This window comes from Cyprinodon tularosa, unplaced genomic scaffold, assembly GCF_016077235.1.
Source record: "Cyprinodon tularosa strain WSP-4 unplaced genomic scaffold, ASM1607723v1 ctg106, whole genome shotgun sequence".
Taxonomy (NCBI): domain Eukaryota; kingdom Metazoa; phylum Chordata; class Actinopteri; order Cyprinodontiformes; family Cyprinodontidae; genus Cyprinodon; species Cyprinodon tularosa.
In genome coordinates, this window is record NW_024037849.1 from 76,417 (window position 1) to 101,592 (window position 25,176).

Below are 25,176 nucleotides of genomic sequence, written 5' to 3' on the forward strand. Positions count from 1 at the left end.
AATTTTTATTAACACAAACCGCTTCTTTACTTTAAACCGTTTCAGCAGGGCTGCATATCTAATATGACCACAGATCTCCAAAATATGAGATGTAGATATTGTGGTCAAAAGTATGAATTTCATTGTATATAAATTAGGGCTGCAGCTGAAGATTATTATTCTTAATTAATCAGTCAGTTTTTTAAATAATAACCATAAAACAAAAAACTGTTTTGGGGAAAATTTGTTTTTTTAATTTGAACCGGTTGAAGATTAAAATGTTCTTCTTCAGAAATTCTGCATATTTACAGACAAATAAGGTTCTTACATCTTAAATGCAAAATGTTTACATAAAATGTTATGTTTTGGTTTAATTTCTGCTCTCAGTTGGTTTTCTGTCAGCAAATGGCCTTTTTAGTCTGTATAACCCAGTTAATGATTAATCAAATAATACACACGTGGACAAATTGCTGGATTAAAAAGAAAAACACACAGAAATAACTTGAATCTGACTAAATTAATAATAATCTGTGAAAATTAACAAGTGAAGGCCAGAGATTGTTTTTCAATCATGCTTCAACAGAATGATTAAAGAAAATAGTAAATTCATTAAACAAGCATGGACAGGAATGATGGTACCCCTAGAAAAGACTGAAGGTAATATAACCAAAGTTACATTTTAAATTAAGGTGTGTCCACTATTAAGTCAGTGCCCCATATATATTAGAGGCCGCTATCGATATTGGGGGGCTTACAAAAAAAAACATACCCGATATGTTTGCCGATATCCGTTATACATATGCCAGAACACAAAAAAACTGAACATACACATACATGGTTTATGCACTGTCCAACTATAGTCCAACTCAAATCCTTATTGTAACCTAAAATATTATTCAAGTCAAAGAAACAGAAAATAGAACTGTAGAAATCAAATAAGGTGCAATAATTTAAATAATGTCAACATAAAACTATAAATACAAAAAAATTTTGTGGTGCTGATTTAGATGCTAGCCTGAAACCTGTGGTGTTTTTAATCTTAGTGGTGCTGGAGACCTGACTAACTTAAACAATTCTGCATCCAACACCTGTTACATCCTTAATGAACTGCTCCCCTCTGCCTATGAAGTCCATTATATATATATATATATATATATATGTAAATATAAACACACACACATTTATTTAGTGTATTTTTCTAATTAGATTTCAATTTTACAAATGAGCATTGAAAATGAAAGCAACTGCATACAACTAGAAGTGATAACAAACAGGCTAATGGGTGGTTTTTTGTATCCGTTTAATTTTTAAAAGACTCATTCTCAAAAACATCTCTAATTACAAATCTAAATTTTTCATATTTACAGGCTACTGAAAAGTTCCCTCCTCCACTGAACACGAGAGATTAAACTAGACTTAAGTAGCAATGAGGCAGCTTTTAAAACAAGATTACAACTTAATACATAAATTGGAGGTTTTCAAAATTGATTTAATGAAAACATTAACCTCTTCATTTATGACCCCCAGTACAATGTGTATATCCACATGGAGTTTAGTGGGACACAATACTGTATAATAATCTTATTTTCCTTCTGAAATTGTGTTTTACTTCACAAAGAGATAAAACACAGAGCTAAAAGGCTCCTATGTTCACCCAAACTATATAACAGCGTGTTTTTATAAGGATGTTTGTAGTGATCGGGCACTTAAGTGTAATTTTACAAAATCAAAGCTTACCAAGACATAAACTGCTCACTTTCTCGGCCTGAAAGCTACACTTCAAGCTCAAAAAAGGTCATTGTCAGATGGAACCATCAGTCGCTGATGGAGCAAAAGTAGACTTGAAGAATGGGAGACAACCAAGGAGGACACCATTATTGAAAACAAATCATATAAAGCCAGACTGGAATTTGCCAAACTACATGTTGAAAGGCCACAAAGCTTCTGGAGAACCTATGGACTGGTGAGACAGAATTAAGCTGTCTGCCACGGCCCATCAGCTCTATGTACACTGAAGAGAAGAACACAGCACCTACCATGAAACACGTTGGAGGCTCTGTTATGCTCTGGGGCTACTTTTCTTCATCTGACACACTGTGTCCCGAATCTCAGTTCAGTTAAAATGTCAAGACTATCAAGGGATTCTAGAGAGAAATATGCTTCCCAGTGTCAGAAAGCCTGGTCTCAGTCAGCAGGATAATGACCCAAAACGCACAGCCAAGCACACAAAGAATGACTAAAAGGAAAACATTGGATTATCCTTAAGTGGTCTTCTATGAGCCCTGACCTAAATCCTATCATCTTTGAAAGGCACCAATACAAGGCCATTTGGAGAAGGTACCTTCAAACCTGATACAACTGGAGCAGTTTTCTCATGAGGAGTGGACCATAATACCTGCTGAGAGGAGCAGAAGTCTCACTGACATTGTTTCATTGCATTGATTATGTCAAAGGGTAGTGCAAAAAAAACATTAAGTTAAGGGAACCATATTTTTTTGCCAAGGCCTGTTGTGTGAGTTTACTTCTTAAAAATAATTCAATTGAAGCATGTTTGAAAAGCAATGGCTGACTTGGATTTGTAAATTTCAGTCATTTTTATTTACTATTAATTTTGTCAGATTTAGGGTATTTCTGTGACCATTGTGGGTTTTCTATATAATTAAAAGAGGGGTACCAAAATTTTTTGTCCAAATGTGAATTGTTATTCAGCCCTGATCTAACCCCTTTCCTTACTAGTTTACCGAATTCAACAGATTAAAGTTAATTCCTGATCATTCAAGTTTTCTGTTTTTATATTTTAATTCCTCTGCATATAAGTAAAGTGACACAAAGCTGTCAGAAAACATCCACCTGCAAACCACACACTCAAACTGCATGGTGATGTCTGCAGCGGTTACCAGAATACATGGGATTTTTGAACAGCCTGCCACCTACACAGTTTCCAATTATCCAAATATCAAGTACTTAATCAACTGAAGGATAAAGTTGACACAAAGGCGAAAGCAGAGACAGAATCGTCATGGTGACAACTTCAAGACAAGAGAAGCCCAGAGAACCTTTGCAGTTACCATGGCAGCTCATCTTATGTACATTGTACTCCATGTGTGGGTTATCAGGCGGGGGTGTCGTATTATTACAGCTGGGCTATATGGCTGTTGCTACTTTTGAGTGAATGACAACAATAGACTGCCACTAACTTGGTGAGTGACGTCAACCTTAATATGATCCAGATTATTAAGCACTTTATACCATGCAGCACCTTGTCCCTGCAATGAAAAAGCGTTACCTTATATTCTCATCACATGGTTTGTATTATAATAATTTAGCATTCTAACTCACGTTCCCCAAAGCAGTGATAATTCTCTCATATGTCCAGTTTGTGGCATGAATTTAGTAGGAAGTCATAGGCTCAAAATATTAGCAGGATGACAGTTTTCAAAGTTTAGTATTGCTTAGTGGATATAAATAATGACATCATGTTAGTGGTGGAGAGAAAGGCAATATTCGCCTTAGCTAGCTTACACAAACCACATAGTAAATAAAATAGGCAATCATCAACAAAAAAAAGTGCAGAATGTTGGGAACTGTAAATCCTATACCAGTCTTATGTTTACATTTGATCGCCATGTTTACATTTTATCACTGCTGCACTTAAAAAAATGGAAATGTCTTGAGAGCTGCACTGAACAAAATTTCGTTTTGTATATACTCTGTGGGGCCGGATCTATCAAAGGTTTGCGTGTATAAAACGTGAGCTATTTCACTGCGCACGCTAAAAAATATACAAGCTGATCTATCAACAGCGTGCTAAAAGGATTTGGTCTTTAAAATGTGCTAAATAGCGCCTCTTATTCATTTAATACTTTTTCTGCAATGAATATGCAATATGGGGCGTTTACACGCAAAAGTGCGTCTTGTGGGAGGAGAACATGTAAATATATAAATTTAGCACTCGCAAAGGGATTTATTAAACCTGAAAGCAATTTTGCTAACGGTATCTGACTCTATATTTAACACGTTTCAAAAGAAGGTGCAAATGGTCTGTATGCGTAATTGCGCACACATGGCAGCGGTTATTGTCGCAAGAAGGAGACATCGAAATGAAGCAAGGAGATGCAGAGAACGCATTTTTTCACTCCGTGTGAATATTTTTGGAATGAAAGAGGAAACGATCATCAAAACATATCGTTTATCCAGCATTGCCATTTTGGAGCTGCTGGGGGAACTCCGAATGGATTTGGAGCCAGCCACAAGGAGGACCCACGCAATACCAGATATCACAAAACTCCTTGCAACATTGCACTTTTTTGCATCTGGGATCTCCCAATCTCGTCTTTCAGAAGTGCTGTCCGACGTTCTAAATGCCATGTCACCCTGACGCCCTACCGGAGAGAACCCCGACCTCCCCCCTGCGCCTGTGGAGCAACATGCCAATGCTGCGGGGATGCGTAGGCACAGTCATCTTATCCACAGTCACTTCTTGTGAGCCATTTGGTATGTGCATTTTTCTACAGGCCAAATCAAAACACCTGTTTTTTTTTTTGTTTTTTTTGTTTTTTACTGCAGTGAAGTAGAAATTCAGCCACATACCACCTTAGGGAATAAAGGTTGCCAAAGTTTATATATATATATTTTTTTTTTGAGGGGGTGGGGGTGTCACTGTAAGATTAAAATTTCTTAATGCACTAGTTTGCACAAACTACAAACTAGTTCGCCGCAAACCACAAAACGCGCAAAACCATCATTTAAATAGGGCGTCTCCAACAGTTTTGCACCTGCCACCAGTTACGCAATCACTCTTGTTAAATCACCCGCAAACCATGGTTCAGCCCCTCGCGCAAAATTCCAGTTTGCGAGCGCAAATTACTGCACGCAAAATTGGGTCTTGATCAATCCGGCCCTAACTGTACAAAATGACAAAGTCTGTCTAAATCTAAAAGTCTAAGTCATTATCTGACTTGGAAATTTATATTATTAAATTATTTGTCAATAATTATATATAATTTAATAATCATTTAATTATTCAAAATCCCAAGCAGTAGGGATGACCAAATTTTCAGGTAACTTATTCCTACTGATTAAATAGGAATAGGCCGTCATCAGCAGCCAGAGGAGCCTGTTCAGTGACAGACTGCTGCTTCCCAAGTGCTGGACCAATAGACTTAAGAACTCTTTTGTCCCCAACGCCATCAGACTGTACAACGCCTCACTGGGGGCGAGGAGGTGACACAGGACAGGGGGAAGAGGGAAGGAGTAGCAACACTTGTATTTTTTTTTTTTTTTTCTGTTAAATGTGAACTCCATATTTATTTATTTGTATTTTGCTTAATTTAATTTAACTTAATTCTTTTTTGCCCTGTAAGTTGCTGGTAACCTTAATTTCCAGAGGGAGTCTTCCCAAGGGATCAATAAAGTACTGTCTAAGTCTAAACGAGCCACCACTGAATGTTTTTTTCCCCAATTCTGTAAAAACTTGCATAAGGTTGTACCAGAGTTGAAAATTGCATCCAACAGTACGGAACAAAGAGTTAATCTCTTACATATTATAAACATGGCTGCAGAGCAGAGGGGCCTTTCTCTCTGACGTATTGGTATATCTGCTCTTACTTTTGATAAGAGTGGTTGACAATGAAAAATGAAAAAAATATAGAGAAAACATTTCCATTGTGAATTTGGGGTTTGTATTATCTCTAAGCCATAATCCAAGTTAAATTCCAGTTTATAAAGTACAAGGAAAAGAGGGAGTCTTTAAAAGTGATTTAAAAGAAGGGGAAAATGCCTGCTTAAAATGCCACAATTATCTAAATATTAAGAAAAAAGGCCTTAATGATAAATAAAATTAATTGAACTTTTTCCCAGATATTAAAATTATTTGAGATGAACCAGCAAACAGTTTAAGAAAACCATTGCCTTAACCATTTCTTATTATACAGATAGGACTCTTATTCTCCTTATCCTAGATCAGGGGATTCTGGGTAACTCAGGCTCAGGAGGGGCTGCAGAATAGGAGACAGCGGTCGCAGCACCTTTCCTGGCCTTGATAAAACTACTGCACGGAAACCTTCCGGTGGCTCTGAGAGCATAGACTATAGCCACAGCCCAAACTGCTAAATTCTTGAATCAGCTTTGCTCCACGATCCTCCTCACGATTGTGTTTATTCCTGTTGAATGCTAACAATTTATCATCACACATTTTCCTGTGTTTTCTTAAAATATCTGCAGAGGATTGAACTGTTTGCTTGAAAACTCATTTCAGGAATCTTCTAAATGTTTGAGTGGGCTCTCTAACAAAAATGTCTTCTTCTTTCTTTTCTATAAAAAATTTATTTTGATTTTTACTTGGCTATAAGCCATGATAAAGAATGGAAGTATATTTCTACACCCATCTGTGAGTCATGAATGTATAAAATATGAGTTTCATATTTGAAATTATCATTTTGATGATATTCTAATTTATCAGGACACAAATGTACTGACAGTCCCTTTTTGATCGCAGCCTTTTGAGGTTATGAGCCTTATACATCTTATCACAAAAGACTCATTTATTTCGGTTTACTGTGCCAATAATTATGGTGCAAAGGAAAAAACGGTCTGATTTTTCTCTTTAACTTCAATCTGCTTGGCAAATAACTCTCCTTGGAAGACCTTCAGTCCCACGCCGTCTGCCATGGTGGGAACTGCTGTTCCGAGCCTCTGGCTACAGCCATCAAACGTGAGGAGGAGGGCTCTTGACCCTCACTTAAAAGAGTGCCTGTGCTTTAAGCAAGACTGGGTTTAGGAAAATCAAGGCTAGAAATAGCAGTCTGAGCTTTTTTTTAAGCCGGCGGTTAAAGCATGGCAGCACACCTTGAGCTTGTTCAGCTCCTGGGAAACGTAAAGGTTGTTCAAATGTCAGCAGCAACCTATCAAACTCTTTCCCCCAAACACAGGGCTATGCATGCAGGGAAAGAGCTCAGCTGCCCTGGGGCCACATTCTGTGTGACATGGCGACTATTTGTAAGTAAGAAGATTAGGGCAGTCTAATGCAAAACATGATACATGTATGATATTAGACCAGCAGATTTAACACATTGATAAAACTTCTTAAACTACCACTGAATTCCTTGATGAATCCTAGATCTATCAATATCCAACATTAAATTACACTCAAGATTTCCCAAAATAAGTTTAATAAATCAATCCAGTTTGAATTCAGTCAGCATTTAAGACAATAGAAATTAACCTGCCCTGCATAGCCTACAGTACACTTCTGTCGTTTGTCTCCATTTCTTCCCTCTCACTCATTCCTCTCCATCTACCTAGACTTCTATTCATTTGGTGTGGCTAATAATAGCTCAGCCTACCACCTATCAATACCATCACTACTCCTGCAAGACAGAAGATGTGGGTGTGGCGGGGATGGAGGAATGAGAAAGAATGTGCTCTACAACAGAGGCTTTCTCTTATGTAACAAGAGTGAGAGAGGGGAAGGGAAACAGCAGGGGAGAGGAGGGTGAGGCAGAGGCACAATGAATCAGGGCAGCCGCAAAATGCACAGGAAGAATACCTGCCAGCCACCATGAAAGGCTGGTGCTAAAAGAAAAATCTGAGGAAAAATGAAGAGGTGCAGAGAGAGAACAAAGAAAAAAAGTTATCCCAGAGCAACATATTAAAAGGTGAGCGAAAAAATGAGGAGATAGAGAAATATAAACAGCAAATAAAAACAACTCGGAGAAGAAACGTAAGAAAACTATTGATGTAACCACTTTTTACTTTTCTCATCTCCTCTTTTCAATCACAACCACCTCATATTTCTGGCTCTACTATTCTCTCATCTCCCACTCTCTGCTTATTGATTAAAGCAGATTGCTTCAACCAGCATTGTGTTGAAAAGTGTCTCTAGAAAGACGAGGAGGGTCTCCAACCTGTCAGGCAGTATATTTTAGCCATATTGCCATGGAGCTGCACTGATCTTTTTTATACATAACTGCTACTCTGGACATTAATCCTAAAATGCTGTGTTCACATCTTTAAATTTTCTATTATCTGAAATGCACTTCCGGTTTGATGTGACAGAAATTCAACAACAAACAGTTTCCAACAGATTGCACATAGTGCTGGTAATAAACACTGTATCTTGACATTTAGCTTGCTCTACCATTTTACTCTATTATCAGGCACACAGGGGTTTGTTTCAAATGCAGCTATATAAATGCAAGTATTATTATCATTATCAGAACAAATGTTAAGGATGTTATGCTAATGTGTAGCTAGTAAACAAATGAAACATCTCATCGTCTTAATGTTACCTCGTATATACATTTTCCTCATCTCATCAGCACGTCTCCTTTTATGTTTGCTGCGTTGTTTGCTTGAGTTATGGCAAACTTCAAATTGAATTTCATACTTTCTTTTTGCTTTTCTCCTCTTCTTCTCCCCTGATATCCACCTGAGCTGTGGATCTCTGTCGCTCCTCCAGAGTTACTATAAGCTTCCTTGCCGCTTCTGTTTTACTAATTCTGTTAAAGTAGTTGTAGGCCTCGTCATGGAGAGTGTGCATTTGGTTTAGGCTCTTTCCATATTTATATGGTAGAATAAACAGTGTTCTACAGCAGCGATTCCCAACCCAGGGTACTCGTACCCTAGTGGTCCGCACATGCATGGCAAGGATTACATGAAAATATTTTCTTTCTTGGTAGTAAATAAATTAGGGCTGGGATCTGCTTTGCTTTGTGAGGATCCAGTTTAAAAATTAAACAAGCTTTATCAACCAAAAGGTACGTTTTTCTTATATGTTTGAGTTTACCTTTAGCTTTGACAAACATCAAAATAAAGTAGAAGAACAGACTAGATGTAGAGAACAGCTTTGGGATCAACTGTTTTTCACACTGAGCTATCAGAGCTCATCAAAGCAGCTCTGGTGTCTCGATGAAAACAAGGTAAAACTAATAAAGTCAGTCTGATTATAATTTTTACTTCCTAATTCATCAAGTTTAAATGATTATAAGAGAGTTGCTCAGAGGAGCTCCAGTTTTATAAATACAGGTTTGTAATATATATATTTTTTTGTATTTATTTCTATTCCTTAATAACGTCCAGGCAACAAATTTATGTTGTTTTTTTATTTTTCGATGGAAAGCCTTAAATGCCTAAGAATTAAATGCTTTTTTTAAAAATAATAAATTATTTTACATTTTAATTTTGGACAAACTGCTTAACCGTTGACTAAGAGAGGTACTCATGGTAAGAAAAAATGCCCAAAGGGGTACACAAGTCAAAAGAGTTTGGGAACCACTGGTCTACAGGATGCACAGAGCTTGGAATATTAATCTCCCTTTGCTTTCAGGCTTTTGTTGTGCTCCTTAGCCTTCTACATGCTTTCCTCACTAATGTTCTGAACCTTCATAGAGTAGCTGTAATCCTCCTGGGATTAAACTGCACTTACAGTGAACTGTATGCTAATAAACATCAGGACCAGAATAAAGTTTATTGCCAAGTAGGTTTGCACTTACAAGGAATTTGACTTGGTGTTGATGGCCTCAGCTTTCAGAATTATATCTGAAATTATTTGAAAAGAATTCATCATTTTCTCTTCACTTCACATTTGACATTATGCTGGTGTATTCCATTAAATCCTAAATATGTAGCAATATGTGAAAGGTTTCCAGGGGTATAAATGCCTTTACAAGGCTCTGCACACTATCAGGTATCTCAATCTGGCAAAGGTATGTAGAGCTGTAGTTTCATACTGTGTTAATTGTAATTAACAGCTGTGTCTGCGTGTGACTAATACTCCCACGTCTGAACTTTACTTCTCTACGCGAGTCATTTGTTAAATGAGCAGCACTAAATGACAGATGCTAGGCTAAGCCAACTCACTGCTGGTGTCAAAGGAATATTCTACTCTTTCCTACAGTGGCTGGTTTCATGTTTTAGATGACAATCCTTCCTCTGGTTATATAGGTAAGGGTTATTCTAAATAAAAACATAAAGGAGACAGTGGTTAAATTTATTATCCCCCATTCACAGCATGTCCACTCATAAAATAGGCCCTACGTCCATAGTGGTCAGCTAAGATAGCGACCAATCACGATGGATTGACAAAAAAAAACCCTGATCTGATAACTTAAGATTGGTTTGGGACGTCCACAAATACCCTTAACCCAAAAGGGCTTTTTTAATGCCTGCTCCAATCTGTCTGTATGATAACTAATCTGTCTTTAAAAATTGATTCATTTGTCTCAGTAAAGTGCTTTGGTATAACATTTCTTGTGAATTGGTGCTATATAAATAAACTGAACTGAACTGTATCATGTTGGTCTGACTATATCCTATATATATAAAATTATATTTTGACCAAGCTTTTTTCAGGAAGGTATGGTTAAGTAGAAACTAGGGCTGAAACAAAAAATCCGATTAATTGATTATTCAAATTATCATCGCCTAATTGAAAAATCGATTAATCGGAGTATAGAGACTGGAAAACATGCCTTTAAGCTCACAGAGCGGCCCACTTAGAGCAGCAATTATAACAACATTGTAGAATAAATATATAAACATTTTGCATTTAAGATTTTAAAAAAACGTTTTCGTCTGTCAATATGCTCTATCCAGAACTCCTGAAGGGGAAAATTTTTTGTTTCACCAGATTTAATTTCTGAAAAAATTTTCTTTAAGGAACCTTTTATTATCCGATTATTAATCCATTCATCGAAAAAATAATCAACAGATTAATTGATTTGCAAAATAATTGTTAGTTGCAGTCCTATTAGAAACATATCGAAATACAAAGTTAATCGTTCTCTAACATTTAAATGGGTGCTACAAGGTAACAATGTGCAACAGTTTGTGAAAAACTGGTACATTTTAGCGGCGATGAATAATACTATTTTTATTTGTATAATATTGGGCGATATATGTTGTGATAAACATAAAGGTGAAGCAAATGATTCATCATCCTTATCTGAAATGTATGATTACTTCTGCCAAGGAGGTTTTGTTTTAAGGTCGTTTTTTGTGGTTGGTAATGTTTGTTTGAAAGTTATGAACAGACTTTTTAAATTTCTACCACAGATGTGTCTCTTCCTAGGAACAATCCTTATGATTTTGATTGTGATACAGATCATAATCAGGATGCAGAATTTTTTAAAGCATTCTTTAAAATTTTTAATAGGGATATTTGGTGGAACAAGACAACTTCAGCGTCAGAGTCAAAAAATACTAGAATTACACTGAAGACAAAAATACAAATAAAACAAAAGAGAGCCATTCCTTGTTGATATCTTGATTTGCCAATTAAAGCAGAGCGAATAAAGAAGGTGAGAGCAGAACAGACACCAGAGGCTGCAGACACACTGTGCCATACTTCTAAATATATTAAAGGATTTTAAGGACACATCTACCAGAGGTGTGCCTCAATCTAAGGAACAATTAAATAAAATGTTGTTATGACCCAGATCATGTGATACTTTTACTTTTAGCTGATACTTTTTATGTCCAAGTCACAATATGGGTTTTGTGACTTGGACTTCTAACAGGCTTCCTCAGTACAAGAGTAAAACAGTGAAAATGTGGCCCACAACAGCCCACAATGACTGCATTCAATCAGAATTTTAATAGAAGATATTTATGAACACTCTGAAAAACAAATGCAGCTTATATTGTGAAAAACCGAAAGCAACAATACTGATGGCACTTTCAGTGTTGGAGTTCTTAAACCTCATCAAAAAGAGTTTAGTATTGATCATTATTAGTTTTAGCAAGGGTAACTTTTTTTATCGAGATAAATAACAAAACGGCACAATAATTTACCATCCGTATTTATAAAAGGGAAAACATATAAAGAGCCCTTGCACTTTTACTGTAGATGCATTCATGGTTGCAGTATTTCTGAAGCTTCAGCAGCTCTACAGGAGAAATGAGCGCCAAACTTATAAAGTTTGTTGGGCTCAAATGTAAAACAGGACTGGGGGCCGAAAGGGACACAATTTCTGTTTAAAACATGTTTTTTAAGATGAAAGTCAACATTTAATATTTTGTGCACTTATTGTGAGCCTTTTAGAGCCAAAGGAGGATATTTCCCGAAAGCTACTGGCTACACATAATGCTCAAAATGGGAGCTGCTTAACCATCACTGATACTGACAATGCTTCTAACGGTTTATATGATTCTGCAAACCTGCATTTGTCTAAAGCCTGCAGGACCTCATTTATGCTTTATGGTCTGTGAACAAATCTGTTTTTGTTGGGTTAAAGGAGATAAAGCTAGCTTGGGGAGCAATATTAAGGGATAAGGCCAAAATGTAGAATGATATATGAAATAATTTGTAGTTTTTTTCGGTCAATAATCATTTAAATAAGACTGGATAAAAGCATCACAACCTCAACAAATATGTTGAAGACAATGGAGATAATAAAGTCAAAACTGCACCAAGTACAAAAGGTCTAAGGATATATTTTGAATTCCTGGGAGCTCTGTATGGGGGCAAAGGCCACTTTGAGCTGTATTAGCAGAGCAAGCACTTAAATGTCACAAGTAAAATGTAGTGATCTCTGACTTACCACACAGTTCAGAAGTACGGCTCTAGTGAAACTCAGTGTCATTAATGTTACAAATACTAGAGTACACAAACACAAAACACTTTGTTCACCCTGACTTGATCTCTGAGAAAACCACAACTCAGCTGCTCTCCATGAAAACACAACCAAACATGACAACAGAGAAAAAGAACTTAGCCCTTAGGTCAATACTGACTACTGAAAGGTGGCATTTAACGGCCGTTACTAAAAGCCAAAAATCTAGAAGAAAAAAAAATGAAGTACTTTGCAAACAAATTTTATCCCCTTAAACTTTTTCAAATTTTGCTGTGTTACAACCTTAAACTTCAGTTAACTTTTAATGCAACAAAACAAAGCAACGCATAATTGTGAAGAGAAAGTACACATGCCAAGACTGGACGTTTTCAAAATGTTTCTGTGTAAAATACTTCCAGCTCATTTAGACTAAATACGGGGCATCTATAAACATCGATCCTCTGATTCTTAAAGGGATTTAAGTAAAGACTGCTTCAAAATCACCAAGGGCCTCCCCACTTCTTCCATGAATTATACGGTCATTGTCTAACCTCCCAGTTTGGCTGGAAGGGCATGTCCGGGTTGGTGTTTTGGCTATGAGTCGCTGGATCATTTAGTGCTCTGTGAGGTGTTTAAAGCTTCAAATATTGCTTTTTAGCCCGATCTTTGAAATCTCTCCACAACCCTGACACATCCCTGCTTTGGCTTTTGTTATTCTGTACATTTCTGTCCTATTTAGGCAACTTCACGATCTCTCTATGTGTCACAGTGCTTTATTTAGGGGTATTAGAGTAAAGGAGACTGAAGAAAAATGTATGCCAGTCTTTGAAAACATTTTACCTATCATATATGTGCAACTCTGCAGCACATATATGTTAAAAATGCACAGAAGGGCATGGAATGAACATAATCTAAATTAGCTGTAGCGCCAAAGTAAACCAGCTTAATTGTTTTCTGTTCTACTGCCATTTTTGGCAATACAAGTCTAACCGATGTTTACCAAAGAGAAGGGCTCTTGTCTGATACCCCATCTGCTCTAGTGCTTTTATCACAGCCTACTGGTTGTTTTGAATAGGACAAAAGAAAGTGTAGGGGCTTTATGATACCATAGACAGCTAACAGCAACAGCTAGGGGAGGGATGGGGCAGCACTACGGTCCTTATAACAGTTGATGATGAAAATACCTTTTCCTATTCTTGCCATCTTACTGAATGGAATTTGAACCACAGGAGTTGTATGAAAGCTGGTCTTTCAAACCTCAAAGTAAGAAATCAGTCAAACCATAGAGCTCTGGGAAAGATTATCCATCACAAATTCAGACGCCTAACAATAACCCTCTTCCCTGCTCTAAATGTCTGTACAGTACCTTGGTGATGAGGATGCGGTAGTGTTCAAGCAGGTCATGGTTGTCATGGCACCCAGCCAGCAGCTGCCAGACTTCAGCTCTAAGTGGCTCAGGAATGCCACTGCGGACCAACGAGGGTAAACCCTTCGGACGAGTGGACAGGTTCCCGTGCCTGTTGCACAAAAACACAGACTGGACTTTATTATCCTGAAGTGCACCTGTACACTAAAACCTGGGTTTTTAGTTGGCTCTTCAGGTGAGATCAATCCGAGTTCATTTCTAAACGAGCAAGCATTGAACAGTACATTTTTATACAGCAAACAGCTATTGTTGATGTCCGAATCAAACTCAATGGATGAATTCAAGGCCTCAATAAAATACCCTGAATTTGACTGACAGTACCTAAAAAAAAAGAAACAGTTTAAACAATCCTTAACTTTGCAGGACTTTGCAAAGCTTGTCTCCGTTTCTTTTATGTGTTATGAGAATCAAATTCAAAATATAAAAATCAAATAAAAAAAAATAAAAAACATTTACCAGTTTAAACATTCAACATTGTGTGTTTCTATTGTATTAAACAAGTCAAACAGGAACTGCAGATAACTGTATTCTGCTTGTCTCTCATCTTTTTTAGTCTTTATCTACTTTATTGCTGTCTGTCAGTGGCAGTGCATGAAGCTGGGCTATTTTAAATGGCGTATTTTCCGGGCTATAAGCAGCTACTTTTTCCCATGTTTTCAACCATGCGGCTTATAAGAATGTGCAGCTTTTCTGTGGATTTTTCCTAACCGCCAGATGAGGAAGTCAAAGTTGGAAAATAAATTATAAGGAAACAAATGAAAATGCGAGCAGCAGGCATGACAAGTGAAAAAATTTCCCAAATTCACGTAATTTATCATTTATTTGCCACATTAACGCTCCCAAACTTATAAAGAGGCTGGGCTCAACTCCTGTAGAGCTGAGCTTCCTCTACAGGTTTGGTGGGAGACAGTTCAGTAGATATCGGCAGCTTATAGCCCACTGTGGCTTAAATGTGTACTTTTCAAGTTTTTCAAAAACATTTAGTGGGTGTGGCTTATAGTGAGGCGCGCTCTATAGTTCGGAATGTACGGTACTTTAAGCAGGACTAAGAAAGTGCTTCCTGGTGTAACTCAGAGCTGTTACCATCATGACGTTTTCAAAATACGCTCAGATATTCTTGCCTGCTTTGCAGGTGGTCATTTGGTCGTGAAGTACTCATTCAGTATCAGAGACTTTTTCCTGATCTGTTTCTTTTTATACCTTTTACTGTATTCTATTTAACCATCCTGTTATCTTCTGAAAGTCTTGATCTTATGCACCAAAATGAACACTAGAAATATCTCAAAATATAGAAGAAAAAAAAAACCACAGCTTCCTTTTAAACAGCTTCTTGCATCTCTTTACTTCCACAGGCCTAGTTAAAAAACTAAAGAGAGCTGTCTGTGCAACCTTGCAGAGCTTAGTAAAGTGCATTAAATGATCAGAGAAATACAGTGATCGAGCTTCAAGTGTCAGATTCTAGTAACAATTAAATTACTGAGCAAAACACTATGTGCTTTTATGAATATGGGGAAATGTGCTATTTCAAGAAATTTAATTAAAGGCTAAGATTGAAAGTGATATGATTTAGTCATAAATCCAATTATCAGTTTGTTTCCAAGCATTTAATCTGCTAATCAACATAATGATTCTCTAACCTTCACTCTTTGCTCCAGCTGTCAATACTCAAGAAAACTGTTCCTGTATGAATCAGTATTGCGTTTCTGCCATCACAGTGTCTAGATTTTGTCTCAGTTGATACCCTACCATCTGGTGAGGATTCCTCCCCAGGACTCCAGTATTTTCTCCGGACAATCTTTGGAAACATCTCCAGTTCCACTGGAGATTTCACTGTCACTGTCTGCAGGAAACAAATGTAAACACAGACAAACATCAATCAGTTTGATCACATGAATTTAAGTTACAGATAAAACTGTTATAAATAAAATGTACACATTTATTAGAGCCATCAACTAGTCTAAGTCCAAAGAATATGCTGTTCAGGGTTGTTAAGGCCTCACCACTTACAACAAGTCCGACAATTTCTGTTAACTACCAAAGCATCTCTACTCTTCATGAAAGTCAAGTGCAAATTTTGATATGAAAGTGGAAGTTTTATGGGAGGCATCACTCAAGTAAAAAAACTATTCATTTACAATTGCAAAATATATATGAGTTACTAAATAATAAATCAGTATAAACCTTTGTCTGATTCTTATTGAACATTTTAAAACCAGCTGGTATTGAACCCACACAGTTAATGGAGGCAGGAGTGCCTACACCTTCCATTATCACTGCTGGTGCATGAGGCAGACAAGAGGCAATCAGCACAGCCAACCACTTGTCTTCTAAAGGAGACCGTAAGGCTGCTTTACCGTATGATGCACAGGGACAAGTGCTGAAATGTTTTTTTACACTAGAAAAGCAGAATGACACAAAAGCACAAAAATACTCTTATGGCCGTCAATGGTGTCATTGCTTGGCCTTTTTAGATAAAAAAATAAATAAATGCATAATACTTAAATGAAAGTAGATGGATTAAAATTAGTCATAAGCAATATGTCGCACAAGCTTACATATCTAAAACGAACACTTAAACTTGGTCTAAAGGTGGAGAAAGGAGGTATATGTTCTCCGAAATAGTTTAACCTTGGTGCAGCGATAAAAACACAGATTTTAGAATACTGCCTCATATATTGTTTACTGTTCCAAATCCAAAACTATACGAAGATATTGAATTTAAGCTAAATAACTTAAGCCCTGAGTTGAATGTAATATAACTCTATAATCTCATAATAAGGAATAAATATATGTTCAGTGTTAAAAGAAAGGAAAACATAGCCTGATAAACCAGAATAAATGTGAGATTAAATGTGTAATTTAGTCTGGCCCTGATGAATGAGACATCGGAAAATTGTTGACGAGAACAACCCATTGTTTTTCAAACCATGTCTGTGCCTATTGGCCAACGCTCTGACCAATGAGCGCAACTGACTGTGATGTAATAAGCGCAACAGAAAGCTGGTAGGGAGTGTAAACAAACAAACTGTCGGTAAAACGCTGACTACGTCCTTCTTAAAAATGAATGAGAGTAGAGCCTCTTCCTGCTCACGTTTCAACGAAAACCCAAAGTCTAATCCTTCCAAAACTGATTCCAAAGCTGAGTCAAACGAGAACTGTTCAGTAGATGCTGCCATCTTTCTTGTGCGCTTTCTCAGGTGTCAGCAGCTTTGTCATGACGCCCTCAAAACCCCGCCCGCTTTGCATCCAGAAATTCAAGACACATCTCTGCATTGTGATTGTCCCGCCAGTTCTAGGGCCTGGGGCATTGATCGAGGCTAGACCACTCGCAGGCAAAAATAATTTTGGCTGCTGGTGGGTTACTAGGCTGAGGAAAACAGGTATTCTACTAAGACAAATTATTCAAAAGATGAAGAGCAATAAGTCAAATCTCTGCAGTTTCATCCGTCAGGGAATTCACCAGATCTGCTGTAAGACAGACCACTGCAGGAGATCCTTCCAGCATACTTCCATTAAAATCAAAGAAACCAGTATAATATGTGTAAAACAATCCAGTTTTCCAAAGGTATTAAAAAAAAATGTTTGAATTGAACATCCCACCAAAACAGCTTCTTCCCATCTGCATCTAGACTCATTAACAAAGTCCAGGTCCCCCAATCACAATCTCGTATTCCAAAAAAAAATAATTTAAAAAGATCCAATGGACTTTATTTCCAAGTGTGAAGACGTTTTGCTTCCTGTCCAGGAAGCTTTCTCAATTCCAAATGTCGGGAATAGCTTTGAGTTTGAGGTTTTAAAACCTCAAACGCAATGAAAAATATTAACAATGAATACCTTTTGGAGGTGCGTGCACATTATTGTACATGATCTAAAGCCTTGGATGTTAATTGCGTTAAGGATTCAGTCAACACAGGCACCCACCAACTGATACTGATACAAGGGGGGGATAATAGGGAATAATGGCCTAAAGTATCCACCAAGTACCTCCATCAATAGTGTGTAAATTAAATGCATGTTTAACAATGTACGGCTCTTTACAAACTAAGCAGAGGCACAACTTAAAAAAAAAACTGTCATTAAAGCTTTACTTGATCCATTTTTAATTTAAATAAAAATTGTAATTCAACGTAAAACCTGACCTTAATCTGACCTTAATTTGTTCCATTGCAGCGTCAGTGCATTTGAAAATATGATTAAATACAGCTACAATGTGCCATTATTTATGCACAATCATGTAGGGCTAATGAGGTTTTCAAATAGTTGATTTTAAAATGAGCAAGCTGTATTTTTTAAGGGCGTTATTTGCGTTTGATGGGCTGTGATTAAATTAAGCAAAAGAATGGATTGATTTTTTAATCATCTGATAAAGTTCAAAGTGTATATTGTCATCTTTAAATCATCTGAAACTATAAATCTGCCTTTTCTGACTGCCTTTTCATATAGTGAGGTATTTAAGTAACATGCGGTCATAAGCTCTTTGGCTGTACTGGTGCACAATCAGAAAAAAAAAGGTCACACAAACACGAAAGCAACATAATTACACCAAATATGTTAAAGGGGCAAAACGTAGGCCTTCAGAGATTTAAATTATATAAACCAGACTCCAACCTTTCTGAGAATTTAAAGGCCTAGTTCATTCCTTCTTAATACTCTTTCTCAAGCCTTGACATTTCAAAATGAGTAAAAGCATGTGGCTATGCTGAATGTGCTGCGACTCCAACATCCTCACAGCCTCAGCAGGAGCTTTTCAGGTCTTTATAAATGCTTGATGAAGCTTTTCAAATGTTTCAGAACCAGCACATAAAGCTCCTGCCTTAGTCCTCAGATTTGTTGGAGCCACGTGGCAAGATAGCATGAGTCCAAAGCTCCTGCCAACTTACCAGGTGATGAAAGGAATTGGGGAGACAAGGACCATTACTATTAGCTTTTAATACGAGGAGGGACAGGCACATTCAGCAAAGGATTAAAAGGGGATCTGGGTGAGGATGGAGTCACAAATATACTGGGGTTGTTAAAGCAAGCAAGAATTTCTTTTTAATGCATGATAAATAAACGGTTACTGTAAAGGACTTAGACTGCACATCTAATTATATTTGTCCCAAAAAAAGAAGGGAAAAAAAGAAAAAAGAAACAATTTCCTATTCCCATTTCAAATGAAAAGAAAAACTGAACAAGAATCACTTGTAAATGTGTTTACCCAGCTGTGGCATAGTTGGGCAGTGCGTTCATTACTATTACAATAAGAGTGACCGTCGGCCCCATAGCCCTGAACGCTTCCAATCTTCAGCTGAGGCAGAGGGGGGGTCGCCCACAGAGTCGGCTGAAAGGACTCAGACACAGCCGTGGAGAATGCCTCATGAATTTTCGGTAAATCGACAGATAGGCACAAAAAAAGACACATTTTCCCTCCAATCTTGTAAATGCTTTTCACTGATTCAAGGTGAAAAAAGCAGGAGACCGTTTCCAGCAGCAACAGGCAAACAGAACTCCAGGTTGAGAGGACTGTGAATAGAATTAATTAGAAATTACTACTAGAAATTAAAGAAAATTATACTTGAATAGTGCTGATGTACATTAGATTTATGCACTTCTGCTTTAAAAACTTTAAATTTAAAGGCAAACTTATATCATCTGGTTGGTAAATATAGTCCATCTGTGAAAGTAGGTCTTCTGGTGTCAGTGGTCTGAAGAAATCGTTGAAGAACATACCACAGCACGCATGTCACAAATAGAGTAGAGGAAAAGTTTGAAACTTGCACCCCTAATGTAATTTTAAACTTATGTTTAAAATAACATCCCCAGCTTTGGGATAATCTTTAGTCATCTGAAAATGTAAGAAGTGACTGTATGACACAGCTGCAAATTTATCCAAAAAGTGTAAATCGCGCTAAACTAAGCTCTGTAAGAAGAGCTTTAATCTGAGAAGCAGCCAAAAGGCCCTTGGTAACTCTGCAGGAGCTGAAGACGGCTCACTGCGAGGAGCTGCCAACAGGTCAAGTTTTATTTGTTAAGTTCAGGCATTTAAAAAAAAAATTAAATAAAAAAACAAAAAAATAAAAATAAAAAAACTTTATTGATCTCACAAAGGAGAATATACCTCTGCACCTCCCTTTGGGGAGCAGTGGGCTGCCATTGTGCGGCACCCGGGGAGCAGTGTGGAGTTAAGGGTCTTGCTCAGGGACCCAGAGAGCAAGCAGGTACTTCCAACCCCCTTAGAGCACAAGCGCACTGCTCTAACCCTCTAGGCCAACACTCCCTCCAATGGGAGTGTCTCCAATTGTTCAATTGTTCCATGCAATGTGAAGCCCTCTAGGTAATTTGCAAAGTGCTAAGTGACCAGGCTAATGTGCAAGAAGATTGTCTGGTTAAAATGACATCTATATTCTGATGTCTCGCTAATGAGAAATCCTGTGTGAGGCAGAACATGGGGGTGGCAGAGTTAGAAGAGAAATGTGAGGAGAAGAGGAAGCAAAAGGCTTCAGTCTGGGTGTCAGGTAAGGCTTCTAGTAAAAAAACAACCAAACCTGAGAGCTACGAGGGAATGTTTTGGATCAAAGCATGTTCACTCAAAGCTCTGAATATAAACAATCCCAGAATCTTCAGCGATACTTGCAAGCTGCTTTTTGATCCAAACTACAAGAGCTTAAGCTTTTTTCACAAAAATACAATGACATACTCTTTAGTCTTAAAGGGGAACGTCGTTTTTTTTTTTCTTTTTTACATTGGGCCCTTGATTTTGCGTTATTACATCATGTTCTACTCACACATATGAGTTTTGTGTCATTTGGAGCTGTTCTGAAGATATTCGGTACACACTCCACTTTGTTTAAAAAATATATAAATATAAAAATATATAACTACGGATGTCTTGGGGACAGTGATTCGCCTACATGTTATAAATGCTGGCGTACCATACAGAATAAATTATGAAAAGTTTTGTTTGTGCCTTGAACTCATTGTCCAAAGGAAGACGTTACTTGGATATAACCTAACCTTGGTTGTACTTTAGGAGAACATACAATATTGCAAAGGCTTTCATAAAGTATATTTAGAAAATGCACTTGAGACATTTATTTGTAAATAAATGTGTAAATATCATTTGATTTTTCCCTCCATTTATCAAATATTCTCCAACTCGGTTTGGTCTATCACATCAAACGTAATTAAAACTTAAGGTTGAATACTTGCAATCTTTTGCATTGACCTGAGCATCATTTCTATCTGTTGCTTGGGGAAAAACATCCTGTCCTTGGTAAAGCTCAGTGGAAATGTCCTCTATGGATTTACAAGATTATGCTCAAATATTTGTGTACACGCACGATTGCTAAATTAAACAGCTCATTGATAACCAGTGTTACCTTTTAGTGTGTCTGAATGATAACCCTGAGACAAGGTGCCTGAAAATGGGTCACATTTGGGCGCCTCTAGAGTCTATCTGGTCATATCGCTGCTTAATTCCTTCGGCAAAGACGCTTGTTATAAGAAGGAAAATGTTCAGTCTGGTAAATGGGTCAAGTTTTGAGATTCAGTGACTTTCTCAGGAGAAAAAGTTGATGGATCACTTTGTCCAGATGAGGCTGATTTGTGTCATTTCATGTCAAAACTGTAAAGAAAAAAGCTTATCGTAAAAATTCAAAAAATATCCACTGGACTTGGTTTTCAAGATTTGAAGACGTTTCGCCACCTCTCCAGGAAGCTTTCTCAACTCAAATGTCTGGATCCGCAACATTTGAATTGAGAAAGCTTCCTGGAGAGGTGGCGAAACGTCTTCAAATCTTGAAAACCAAGTCCAGTGGATATTTTTTAAATTTTTACGGAAAGACTATGACCTGGATGACTGAGAACCTTCATCAGCAAAAAAGCTTACCGTATGTTGAATATATAAGGATTATTTAGCGAACCGATTAATCTGTCACTTATTTTTCCGATTATTCAATTAATAATTGGATAGCAAAAGGTTCCTCAAAATAGAGTTTTCATGAAATTAAACCTAAGGTTGTGGATAGAGGAAATTGACAGACAAAAAAGTTTGTTTTTTTAATCTTAAATGCAAAATGTATATATATATATATATATTTTTTTTTTTAAATGTTGGTATAATAAATGCTTTAAGTGGGTTGTTCTGTCAGCTAAAAGCATATTTCACAGTCTCTATACTCCACTTAATGACATATAATCAATTACTAAATTAGTTGACGTTTATTTCAATAATCAATTAATCATGATTAATTGTTTCAGCTCTAAAGGCAGCCCCTCTGAAATTGTCTTTAAATTCATGTTTCATCATTTTTAGAACAAAAATAAATAAATTAGAGCTCAATCAGACCTCTTTTCAACTATAGTTTTAAGATTTTACACAACAGGTAAATTCTCAAGCAGCAAAACCTACCAACAGGTGAGTCCCTGATTGGTCTAAAAGAGATAAGAGTGATGAAAGCAAGGCATGCTAACGTTGGCTCCCTTTAAGTATTAACGTCAATTCATAAGGATGAAAAAAATTGTGCTGGTAAAGCTCCCTGTAGTGGATTTTCCCGGTTTAACCAACGAGCCCACATGAAGTCAAATACATTTTTTTTGTGTGTGTGGTTTGCTTAATATTTGTTTTTACATGTTTGCAGAGTACGTATAGATCTAGAAATTATAGCCCATAATTGTTCATATCTGTGGCAGATTTAGTTAGAAGATTATTTCCTTTTGAACCAAGATGGTTATTTCTGATTGAGAATTAATCTGCTCCTATTAGGTGTATAATTTGCAAAAAAGAAAATATTAATTTTTTTTATCTACATTTTTTTAACTAAATTTATATCTACATTTAAATAAATATCTGAAATAAATTGAAACATGTTTTGGCATTAAAGCCAATAAATGCTGATTACAATTGCTTTTTGCATGTTTCTGCAGCACAAATTCCCATAAAAGATTAAATTTAGGACTCTGGCTGCTTCTCTCAAAAATATATTCTTACTTTCAGTCAAATTTAAATATTATTATAAATGATTTGGGGCTTTACTTAAATGTAGAAGGGAAAAAAATAGCAATAAGGCTTTCGATTCTATAATATCACTGAAATTCAACAGCAACATTAACAAATGGCTGTGGTGTCCTTGACTGAAGGAGCCTGTTTACTCCGTCCAAACAGCAGCGTACAAAACTAAGGCCCTTTGATGTTGTCGACACTGCAGTGTTGCAGGCCTTAACAGGATTGAGCCGGGCTCCGCTCGACACATGCACACGTTCACAAGCGTGCATATTAACACAAACATCTATCCTTTCTTTACCCCCACTCCCTTCACCCCAGAGACTGGGCCTGCAGCTCACTGCTGTGGACAAAGCAACACATCCACAGCCGGCATCAACAATGTCAGAAGCATGAATGCATACGCACGCTTCATCACCACTGTTTACTTGCCCAACAGAGTTTAGCTTTACTGTTGATGAATCTCTGTCAGTGAAGTGTACACAAGGGTTTGAGCCAAAGCCTTTGCTGCAGGAGGACAGAGATTGAAGGTGCTTGTAACCCTCTATAGAGATCTAAAACTTGCAAAATGATATACAACTAAAAGAAAAAAATAAATGAAACTTTGACTCTACATCTTGGTGAATCACTATTCTTTTGTTGTGCCTCAGAATGTAACCATTCTTTCTCCTCCCCACTGAAGGACAACAGTTTTGTTGAAAGAGTGCTGCTATGTGCACGCAATTTTCAATCTCACTATGAAGGACACATTATTGTGAAGCAATGCCTGTTTATTTAAAAGGATGACTTTGTGCCACCAAGGATAAAAACCCAAAAAAAAAAAAAGAAAATAAGGAAAATTCCCTTATTTATATTGCCTTTATATTGATATTCCCTTATTATTTCAAAAGAGCATACCTTCATCGACATCTTCTTCCTCATTTTGGGAGGTGACCCGCTCTCTTTCCTCGCTTTTTCTCTCTGCCTCCCTCTGAAGGCTCACCACTTCATACACAGCATCACTCTGACTCACTCTGTCAGGGGCCTGCTGTACAGACAAACAGAAAATCACAGATTCTTAATCGTCAATTAACCTTTTTTGACAAAGAATGGCTGAAGTTATTTAAGATTTTAAGTTAAAGACTTTAAAAAGACTCCTGGAATAAGTCTAAAAGCTAACAAACAACTGAAGGAGTCCAACAGTTTTATAGGCGTTTGAAAAGCTTGAAAATAAATTATATCTTAATGCAATGATCTTACTCAGGAAAAAATATCGTATTCCTACTGGGGGACACAAAAAAAAAAGAGAAAAAACATTTGGGGAAAAATAAAGAAAACAAAAACAACATCAGAAAATAATTGTATGTTTTAAAAAATGTAAAAGCAAGATGGTTAAGATTATAGGGCAATATGGAGAGGATGGAGGACATGAAGATGCTTAACAGCAAAAACCAAAACCATGAGCTTGAAATAAACTAAGCCTCATGAATTTGTTTAAGTGTATTTGTTTTATGGGCTGGTCTTTAAATAAATGTATACCAAAAGTAAAGGGGGAAAAAGAAATTACACCTAACACTAAATCGGCTAGGTTTAATTATTAAGTTGCCATCATACGAATAATCTTACACAACATGTTCTTCTCTCAAAATAGATCATCTTGCTCCTACAGGGTTCTTAAATACGTCTTAAAGACAATAGAGAAATGTGCAAGGGAGCAAAGATACCATCAGACTTGACCTTCTGTGTCACAGGCAGCTGATGTTTATTTCTAGTCTATTCAATTATTTTGGTGCTGGGGCCCATCTCCTCCACCTAGAAAGAAAAATGGATCAATGGGCTGCATTGATCTGCCCACTCTCATGGCATCTAATGACTAACTCAAGTCGGAGCTGAGAACTCAAAATAGCCGAGGATATCCAGCCCGGCCTATTTCTGGAAAAATAATCTGTAGAGGCATGAGGAAATAATCTGCTTCGGTTTGCTATGGCCTCCTCAAGAGAGTGCTGAACCACATACCGTATGTTATTTAGACCAATATAAAGCAAAACATATGTGAACAAAAATAAGTAGGGATGCACGATATAATCGGCCCCCTATCGGTATCGGCCTGTATCGGCCTTAAAAGTGAATATCGGACATCGGCCACCCCACCGATATTTAACCCCAAATTTGATAAGCTTCTGAGTTTCTAAAGTCTAAAAAAAAAAAAAATAAATACTACTTCTTCTTCCTCATAAACTTCTTTTTTACAGACTTAAAAA

At 37.0% G+C, this 25,176-nt stretch overlaps 1 protein-coding gene across 1 annotated transcript in view; it reads right to left on the reverse strand.

The window, feature by feature from the left end:
• The window catches only part of rabgap1l (RAB GTPase activating protein 1-like), a 132,668-nt gene that overhangs the window by 70,133 nt on the left and 37,359 nt on the right, over window positions 1-25,176 (reverse strand). The window contains exons 11-13 of the mRNA XM_038286214.1: window positions 23,834-23,963; window positions 15,703-15,796; window positions 13,897-14,047 (exon numbers count right to left, since the gene is read on the reverse strand). Coding sequence (XP_038142142.1) covers window positions 13,897-14,047; window positions 15,703-15,796; window positions 23,834-23,963 — 375 coding nt within the window. The remainder of the gene's footprint in view (window positions 1-13,896; window positions 14,048-15,702; window positions 15,797-23,833; window positions 23,964-25,176) is intronic.